Raw genomic sequence first — 9,253 nt, 5'->3', positions numbered from 1 at the left:
GGAGCGAAGGGGCTGCGGGAGCGCTCCCGGCCGTGCCCCGGCCCCGCCATGGCGGCGCGCACGTGCGCGGCGGGGCCCGCCCGCCCCGCATGGCCCCCGCACGGCCCCGGGGACCCGCCCGGCCCCGCACGGCCCGGCACGGCCCTCACCCGCAACGGCGAGGGGGGAGCGGGGCAAGGCAGGGCAAGGCAGGGCAGGGCAGGGCCCGCCGCGGCGGAGCGGCAGCGCCGGGGCTGGGCAGGCTCCCCGCGGCCATGGCGGCGCTCGGCCATGTTCGATCCCGGCACCGCGGAGAGCCCCGCGGGGATCCCCCCCGGCACGGGCAGCGCCTGGAGGGGCCTCCCCGGGCCGGGCCGGGCCGGGCCTGGCGCTGCGGGGCCGCCCCGCGGCCGGCACTTTCGTTGCCCCTGGATATTCCCTCCCCCTGGATCGTCCCTTCCCCGTGATCTTTCCGTCCGCCCCTTCGCTCGGTCTTCCCGTGCCCGGGCTGCCCCTTCCCTGGATCTTTTCGATTGTCGGGCCGCCCCTTCGCCTGGATCTTCTAATCTCGTGGATCTGCCTTTCCTTGGATTTTCCCTCCCGCGAGCCGCCCCTTGCCTGGATTTTCCCATGCCTTGGCCGCCCTTTCGCTGGATCTGCCCTTTCGCTGGATCTGCCCTCTCCCTGGGTCTGCCCTCTCCCTGGATCTCCCCGGGACACTCTCGTGTGTCGTGGCAGCTCCGAAAGCCCCCGAGCAGAGGAGGGAAACGGGGCCCGTGAGCGGAGCTTTGGGTGGGGATTAAAGCGGCTTCGTGGATGGGGAAGGGATTTGCGGGACGGGAAGGGCTGAGCGGGAGGAGCTGCGGGCGGCTGGTGCCGGCCGTGTGAGCCGGGAATTGCAGAGCCAGCGGGGTCAGAGCGGGGTGTCCCGGGAGCAAAGCCCTCCCCGCTGCTCTGTCCTGCCGCGGCTCATCCTGGGCCATCAGGACGGGGCCCGGCCTGGGTTAAACCTGGTCTTGGCCGCGTTAGTTCAGAGTTCACGGAGGCCCTGGCACAGGTTGCCCAGAGCAGCTGTGGTTGCCCCTGGATCCCTGGGAGTGTCCAAGGCCAAGTTGGACGGGGCTTGGAGCACCCTGGGATAGGGGAAGGTGTCCCTGCCCATGGCTGGGCGTGGCACTGGATGGTTTTTAAGGTTCCTTCCCACCCAAACCATTCCATGGTAACCTGATTGAGTTCAGGATCACCTCTGTGCCCATACAACAGCCACCCGGGTCTGGCCTTGACCACCTTTAAACCCACCACGGGGACAGTCTTGATTCTGCTGGAGACTTCCAGGGTGTTGGGAGCAAAACAGGCTCAGCTACAAAACTCCTGGCTGAGCCTCAGCTCCAAACCCTGCCCAGCTGATGCCACCTGGGGAGTTTTAAGCATTAGCTGGTTCAGAGCTTATGCTGCGAAGGTGGCAAAGATGGCACAGCAGCCCCCAAACTGCCTCCAGGAAGGCAAAGTGAATTTAAAATGACTCCCTAATAGTTGGCTGGTGTGAGCAGGGGAGGGAAAATGGGAGCACTGCGAAGGAGGAATTTGGAAAGCGCCACGAGCCTTCTGGCCAAGGCTCATTTTTGCATCTTGCTGTGAAGGATGTGTGGGGTAAAAGCAGGTTTTGGAAGTGGCTTGTGAGAGCTGGGGCTGGAGCATCACTCACCTACTCTTCAGGGGGAGAAAGGGGTGCCAGGGAAGTTTTACCCCTGAGTGTTTAGGGGAGAGCAGTTCTGTGCTGGTGCTTTAAGGTCCTGGTGGCACAAACAGGTTGATTTTTGGGTGGAGTTCCTGGGTGATGATGGTTTCTGTGTGTGATCCGTGCTGGGCACAGCATCAGATGCCATCAGTGGCCCTGCACCACGAGCCTGAGGTTGGAACCTGTCACCTCACGTGGAGGCTGTCACAGGGAAGCAGATCCTTCAGGGGCAGGTTTTCCAGCACCCCAGTGGTGGGGGGGGGAGAACATGGAAGGGGACAAAACCAGATGACCTTGTTTGGCCTCTCGTCAGCGAAGCCTGGAGCGTGGGCTCTGAAAGCTTATTGATGCTTCTGCACGGGGTGTTCTGATGTGAACTCGTGGCCCCACCCCTGGGTGCTGCCTCATGGACGAGGGGGACCTCGGTGGGGGCAGCTGTCACGTGTTGGTGGCTCGTGATTAAAGGGTGAAGCTCCCACCGCCACGAGGGATCCTCACCTTGTGCCCTCCCTGCAGTTCTTTGGCTCCCAAGATCCTTCCATCTGAGTGAGGAGGAGCTTCAGGCACAGCCTGATGTCACCTGACAGACCCCAGGTGACACTTTGGCCGGGGAGGTGACACCGTGGGTGTCTCTGTTGGCAGGTGAAGGAGCTGGTGCTGGATAACTGTCGCTCGGAGGATGGCAAGGTGGTCGGTCTCTCCTCAGACTTCGAGAACCTGGAGTTCCTCAGCATGATCAACATCAACCTGCTGTCTGTGTCCAACCTCCCCAAACTCAACAAGCTCCGGAAGGTGAGTCAGGCCTGTGGCCCCATCTCCAGCAGTCCTTGCTCTGAGACTTCTGGTGACACTTGTTTTCCCTGTATTTACCAAAAAAAAAAAATAAAAAAAGTCCATTTAATTTTGCTTTTTCCCTCTTTGAGCAAGTGAGAGGGGTCAGGTTTGAGTGCACAAGATGCTTCTGAGCTCTTTAGGTGCTGAGTGTCTTTTTTTCCTTTTGCTGTCAGAAGCTTCATAACATCACAAATACTTTGGATTTTGGGGCAGTTCTGTGTCACTGCAGGAAAGGGGTGTCCAGGCAAAACTTGACCTGCTGCTCTGGGACAGGATCTGGCATTGGGGTGCTCACTGTGGCCCAGTTCTCAGGGCAATGTTCTCCCCCACGTCATGGGCTGAAACACTTGGTGACCATGTGATGTTCCCCCCTGGCAGCTGGAGCTGAGTGATAACAGGATTTCTGGTGGCCTTGAAGTTCTAGCAGAGAAAACTCCCAACCTGACACACTTGAATCTAAGTGGCAACAAGATCAAAGACATCAATACCCTGGAGCCCTTGGTGAGTGAAGATTCCGGGCTGGAATTCCTTTGGGGAGCTGGGTCTGTGCTGCAGGAATCCAACGTCTTGGTAACTGTTCCAACAGCACTTCGTGGTTCTGATGGGAACAGATTTGAGCCCAGTTTGAGGCTGGGCTAATAGTTAATGGCTCCTCAGTCTGGAAAACCAGCAGCCAGTTGCTAAAAGAAGCGTGAAATTGGGCTGGATGAGTAAATCTGTGGATGCTCAAGTGTCCATCTGGGAAAGGACCGGGAGAGGGTCGGAGGCAGTTGGAGGTAGGTGGCACCTGGGGTGTCATGGAATGAGGTACTTGGACACCAGTCAGGGCATCTGTCACATCAGCCTAAAGATTCTGCTGGGCTGGGACCCTCCTGCTGCCACAGCATTGCAAGGGCTCCCAGTCACGGAGTCACGGAGCCAGGTTGGAAAAGACCTCTGAGGTTCCATCTGAACTGCCCCAAGAAGGCTCCTGTCGTGTGATCCTGAGGGATACAGGAAAGATCTGATCCAGGGCATTTGCCTCACTGGCTGTTTGGTCCATCCATCCCCTCCAGAAGGAATTTGGCACTGTTTTGCTCCTGCTTTCCTTGACCTGGTGCCTGGTGGGATGGCCTGAGCCGGGCTGTGCCGAGGGCACTCGGGCTGCAGCTCTTCCCTGTGCTCTGCTCTTGGGTATCTTGCATGATATTTTGGGCAGGATGAGTCCAGCTCAGGGATTCCTGGGCTTTCTGTGCCTGTTCAGAAGAAAGAAAGGTTTGCAGATGGTTTCAGAGTTGGCTCCAAGGAGGGGAACTAGAACAGAGGAGCTGGAAAGAAATTTTCTGTGCCCGCGATTAGCAAGGGCAGCGACTTCCCTCTGTCTGAGGAGCACGTGGGGCAGAGCCACTGTCCTCCCACGGCTGCCTGATCTCCAAACAGTGCTGCAAATAATGTTAATGCATTGATTTTTGCAGAAAAAGCTGCCCAACCTCCACAGTCTGGACCTCTTCAACTGCGAGGTGACGATGCTCATCAACTACCGGGAGAGCGTGTTCGCCCTCCTGCCCCAGCTCACCTACCTGGATGGCTTCGATGCTGACGAGCAGGAAGCCCCTGACTCAGACCCTGAAGCAGATGGGGATGCACTGGAAGATGAGTATGAGAATGGGGAAGGTGAGGATTTTCTCTCCTCCTGGTTTTCTTGCTGGGGAACGACCCCCTTTCTGCTTCTGCGAGGGCCGTGTTGCCCCATAAATGACGAGCACTGAGTAGGGGCTGTCTGGGTACCCCCTTTCCTTCCTCCAGAGGGGTTTTCTGGGGGCTGACAGGGGTGTTGCTGTCCCTCCTTGTCCTGGGTGATCCCTGCTTGCTGCTGAGGGGTGAGCAGAGTGTCTGGGGGTGGCGAGGATTTGGGGACTGGAGCACTTCCCTCCCTCTGCTTTTGGTAGAAGGCGAGGAAGAGGACGACGATGAGGAGGAGGATGATTTGGATGAAGAAGTCATTGATGATGAAGAAGATGAAGATGATGACCTGGAAGGTGAAGAGGAGGAGGATGGAGTAGATGATGAGGTGAGGCTTTCTGTCACCAGGCTGTTTGGTCACGCATTTATCCCTTGTCTGGTGACCCAAGTGTCACTTTGAGGGCAGATCTGAGGAGTTTGCTATCCCCTTTGGCTTTTTCCTTGCACCTTTTGACTCCTGGTTTTCCAGAGTTTTCCAGCTCAGGCTTGTCCTGTTGCTTCCCATGGCCCCAAGTGATGAAGCAGTGCAGCCCCATCCATAAGGATTGAGGAGCTATTTGGGAATCAGCAGCTTCTCCCTGGCATTTTGAGGCTTCAGTGGGGTGGGAGCAGAGGTTGCTGTGGAGTTACAGCTCAGGGAGTTGTGGTTCTTGCAACAAAATGCCTTGTTTTCACTCTAGGAGGAAGATGAGGAGGAAGATGGTGAGGAGGATGAAGAGGATGAAGCTGAAGATGGTGAGTTGAATCCTAACAGACCAGTTTCTTACCAAAGCTGCCTCAACAGTCAAATATTTGGTGTTTTTAGAGCTCCCCAAGCCTCAGTGCAGGGCTGTTCTTGCTGCAGCTTTTCTGCCCAAGCTGATGTTGAGTGGTGTCATCACCAAGGGTCACAAAGGGAATGGGAAACAGGTTTCAGTACCTCCTAATTCCAACCATTCTGCCAAATATTTGAGGCAAATTGCCTAGAAAACCATTTCAGCTGCAGACCTGAACTTCCTGAGTCCAGACTCTTCTGGTTTTAACAAATATAAACACCCAAATGAGTGTTGACAGAATGTTGTGGCCGCTGTGTGAATTCAAACGATCCTGGATGACTCATGGAATGTTAAGGTTGGGAAATCCCTGCTAATACCAAGTCCAACCATTACCAGCACCACCGTGTTCACCTCTAAACCATGTCCCCACGTGCCACATCCACCTGTTTTTGAACACTTCCAGGGATGGTGACTCCACCACTGCCCTGGGCAGCTGTGCCAGCGCCTGACAACCCTTTCCTTGAAGGAATGTTCCCTAATCTCCAGTCTAAACCTCCTCTGGTGCAACTTGGGGCTGTTCCTTCTCCTCCTGTCCCTTGTTCCCTGGGAGCAGAGACCAACATCCCCCCCGGCTCCCCCCTCCTGTCAGGGAGTTGCAGAGCCAGAAGGTCCCCCCTGAGCCTCCTTTTCTCCAGGTTGAGCCCCCCCAGCTCCCTCAGCTGCTCCATTCCCTTCCCTGGACACGCTCCAGCCCCTCAGTGTCCTTCTGGTCACGAGGAACCCAGAACTGTCCCTGGGATTTGAGGCCCCGCCAGTGTCCAGCACAGGGCACATGAACTCGGTTAGAAATGACTGAATTCTGCAGATGCTGCATTTTGGAGGGCCCTCAACAAAAAAAAAAAACAAAACCTCTTTTCCAGCAGCTGTTGAAATGTGGGATGATCAGAGGGCACAGAAAGTAGTTCATGTCTCCTGCCATCCCGGGCTTTTCCACATGCCACGAGGAGCAGGGCAGGGTGGATCTCTGCCTTGGAATGGTGCTGGTCTTGCTCCCAGCCGTGCCTTGTGTGGCCACAGCTCAGCTGCTGCTCCCCAGGGGCTGGGCAGAACTTCACCCTTGGCCTCTCTTTGCAGACCATCCGTGTGGGCAGAAGAGAAAACGAAGTCTAGAGGATGAAGGAGAGGAAGACCCAGAGGACGAAGAGGACGATGAGGATGACTGAGCCCAGCGAGCCAATCAGTTTTACAGACTCTGACTGTGCTTGTCTTAAACCTCCCTGTTGTGTCTATGTGAGACTGTAAATCCCCATCTCCCACTCCTCTTCCTCCTCCTCCTCCTCCTCCTCCTCCTCCTCCTCCCCCCTTTGTATGGCTGCAGCGTCCACAATATATTTTTTTAAGATTTAGAATACTGTAGGCATTCAGGGGAATCTTCCATACAAGGCTCACTTTTTCTCACAAGTTATATCTCATGACCAAAGGCTTCTCTCCGTTCGGTGGTTTGTGCAGCAGCTTGCAAAAAAAACAAAAACAAACAAAAAACCAACAAAAAAAATCCAAAAGAAAAAAAAAAAAGAGAGAAAAAAAAATCTCCTTTAGGGTATCTTTGTGTCCCAAATCAGCTGTGCCACACTGGATCCAGAGCTCCAGCTCACACCCAGCCAGCACTGAAGGCTTTTGCCATCCCTCTGACCAGCTCTCTGAAGACTCTTGAGCCACCTTGGGTGCAAAATCTGGTTCATCTCCGTGGACTTGAAGCAAAAACGATCCCTGAGGGTGTCTCTGATCTGAAATCATGGTGATGTGATCTCTGGACATGCTTGAAGATGCTTTAAGTGCTGGGGAGGGGGGGTCTTGGGGAGGGGAGGGGGGGGGCGCTGCTTGCATGACCTGGTACCTCTGACTCTGCACCTTGCAGTAGCCCTGCACTTGCTTTCCTATTTTATTTGATAAACTGGAATATTTTTCCCAGTGGCCACCTAAAAAAACCATCACTTGGGTGTCCGGGTGGGTCAGGTTTTTGTCTTTGCCGACAAAAGGTGAGGCTCCTCCAGGGAAGGGATAGGAAATGCAGGTGAAGGGATACTGCACTTCCATCAGACTCCATTTCTCACTGTACAGAACAGCCACTATCACTGTGATGCTCCTAACTCGGCGTTCCCCGGAGACCGTGTTAGCCTGTGAATTCTCAGGGTCCTTCTGCCAGCCAGTGCCAGCTCTGGACAGCCTGGCATTGCATCCTCCTCCTCCTCCTCCCTTCCCAGCACGGAGCAGAGTTCCAGCTCTCCCCTCAGTGTGGGGGGCCGTGTCCCTTCACCCCGCGGGCGCTGGAAGGAGGATTTGGGGGATCCAGCCAGGAGCGTTCCCAACCCCATTCCCACCTTCCCTCTTCCTGGAGGTGTCCAGCCAGCACATCCCTTGGGAGAACTGGCCCTGTGGCACCCGGGGGTGGTCCCTGCTGGGTGCTGGGTGGGTGGAGTGGGGGGTGGGGGGTCACTGCTGTCCTGCTGTCGGGGCTCCCACGGGTGCAGACACGCACTGGCACTTTGTGGCATTCCCGGTGGGTGCTCCGGGCCATCCCGAGACTCCAGCCCTTCTTCCCTCAGAGGAGTGGGGTGTGTGTGTGTGTTTGCAGCACATCCCGTCGCTCTTTTTGTCCTCGCTGTTGTCTCTTGCATTGTACAGTCGCTGTAACCATTCGGAGAAGAACTAATCCTGTAAAATGCAAACTGAGTAACTTATAAATGTTTTAAGGAGTTTTTTTTAAAAAAAAAAAAAAAAGAAAGAAAGAAATGTCAGAGCAGCAGTTCTAATTTTTTTTTTCCCTGCATTTTTAGCAGATTGTATGGATTTTATATTAGCCTAGTAACTGTCAGGTTTTGATTGGTCAGACTAGTCCCAGAAATAAGGATCTCCAGCCCTTTTGTATCTTTTGTTACAAAATTTGGATAAAACTTTAATAAAAGACTTCAGTTTTTAAAAATCCATTGCAATGGGGGTTGTCTTGGCTGCCTCTGCCCTGGGAACAGCCAGGAGTGCTCGGAGTGGGAGGTTTGGGGTGGGTTTGAGCCTCCCCTGGGAGCAGTTGAGTGTCCCGTGTCCCCAGGTTTGGCTCTGAGCCCTGGATGGGCTCTGCTATGGGTTGGCACAGACCATCCTGGTGTGGAGTCCCGGCAGGGACTGTGCCTGCAGGACCTGCCCTCTCTGCCCTCGGAGGTGGCTGTAGCTGGATCGGGGTCAGGGACAGGTTGGGAAGGAGGTCCCACTGCTGCCTTTTGGGGTGGACACCTGCCCTGGAGGAGGAATGTGGGTGTTCAGTAGGGCAGGGTGAGCTGGGGGGCCAGGGAAGCTGCCTGTGCCTGCAGGGAGCTGTGCCAGAGTGTCCCCCCCCCCCCCCCACTCTGGGGGGTTGGGGGGTCCCTCCCCTTGCCAGGGCTGATTGATCCTGCACTGGCTCTGTGAGGAGTTGCTGCTCTGTCAGGTCTCAGCAGCCACGGCTACAGCTCAGGGGCACTTCTCTGTGCCCACCCCCTGCTCAGGGCTGGGCTGAGGGGGGTCTGTGCTGGACTGGGGAGGGCACAGGGGCACAGCCCCCCCATGCCATGAGCCCACCCAATACACAGGTGACAGCAGGACAGAGCTGGGGCATCCCAGGGTGCTGCTGTCCATGTGCAGGGATCCCAGCAGGAGGAAGGGATGCCCAGCCTGGCCAGGGGGCCAAGGGGACCCCCTGAGCCCCATCCCAGGGCTGTGTCCCCTCCCAGGGCTGCAGCAACCCCCGACCCTGGGGTGCAGAGCAGGGGGTGTTGGTGCTCCCACGGCTCCCATCCCAGGGCCGCTGTGGGCACCAGCACGTCCCAGCATGTCCCAACACGCCTTCCCCAAACCAGTTTGGAGCAAACTTTTCACCCTGCCGGGATGGGATCAGGCAAAGCGGGGCCTGGGGAGCCCCGGGCTGGGAACGTGGGGCCGCTGGGCTCCCACGGGGGGGTGCAGCCCCCTCAGGGCCGGGCATGGGCGCCCTGCTCCACCCCAAAGGTTGTTCATGCCCTTTTCCTGGCACCTCTGCCTGTGGCAGGACTGGCACAGGCACCGAGGCTGGCGGGGGGCTGGGGTGCCCAGTTTGGGTGCCCAGTTTGGGTGCCCAGTTTGGGTGCTGGGATGCAGCCAGCAAAGGCTCCAGCTCTGCTTCTCAGGAGCCCTTCATGGTCTGCCACGTGCTGGC

General features: G+C 56.7%; 1 protein-coding gene across 2 annotated transcripts in view; it reads left to right on the top strand.

The window, feature by feature from the left end:
- The window catches only part of LOC114070859 (acidic leucine-rich nuclear phosphoprotein 32 family member B), a 6,995-nt gene extending 651 nt beyond the window's left edge, over window positions 1–6,344 (top strand). The window contains exons 2-7 of one of the 2 annotated variants that reach the window (XM_027908467.1): window positions 2,360–2,509; window positions 2,930–3,052; window positions 4,006–4,204; window positions 4,483–4,601; window positions 4,954–5,008; window positions 6,163–6,344. In XM_027908467.1, coding sequence (XP_027764268.1) covers window positions 2,360–2,509; window positions 2,930–3,052; window positions 4,006–4,204; window positions 4,483–4,601; window positions 4,954–5,008; window positions 6,163–6,251 — 735 coding nt within the window. In that variant the 3' untranslated portion in view covers window positions 6,252–6,344. Of the gene's footprint in view, window positions 1–2,359; window positions 2,510–2,929; window positions 3,053–4,005; window positions 4,205–4,479; window positions 4,602–4,953; window positions 5,009–6,162 lie in introns of both variants that reach the window. The other variant, XM_027908466.1, reaches the window with a different exon arrangement.
- Window positions 6,345–9,253: the final 2,909 nt, after the last annotated feature.

This window comes from Empidonax traillii, unplaced genomic scaffold (genome assembly GCF_003031625.1).
Source record: "Empidonax traillii isolate 1590-97213 ecotype Southwest subspecies unplaced genomic scaffold, ASM303162v1 scaffold1718:size69318, whole genome shotgun sequence".
Taxonomy (NCBI): Eukaryota; Metazoa; Chordata; class Aves; order Passeriformes; family Tyrannidae; genus Empidonax; species Empidonax traillii.
Note: the sequence above shows the minus strand (reverse complement) of the source record. Positions and strands in the feature narration are given on the sequence as shown.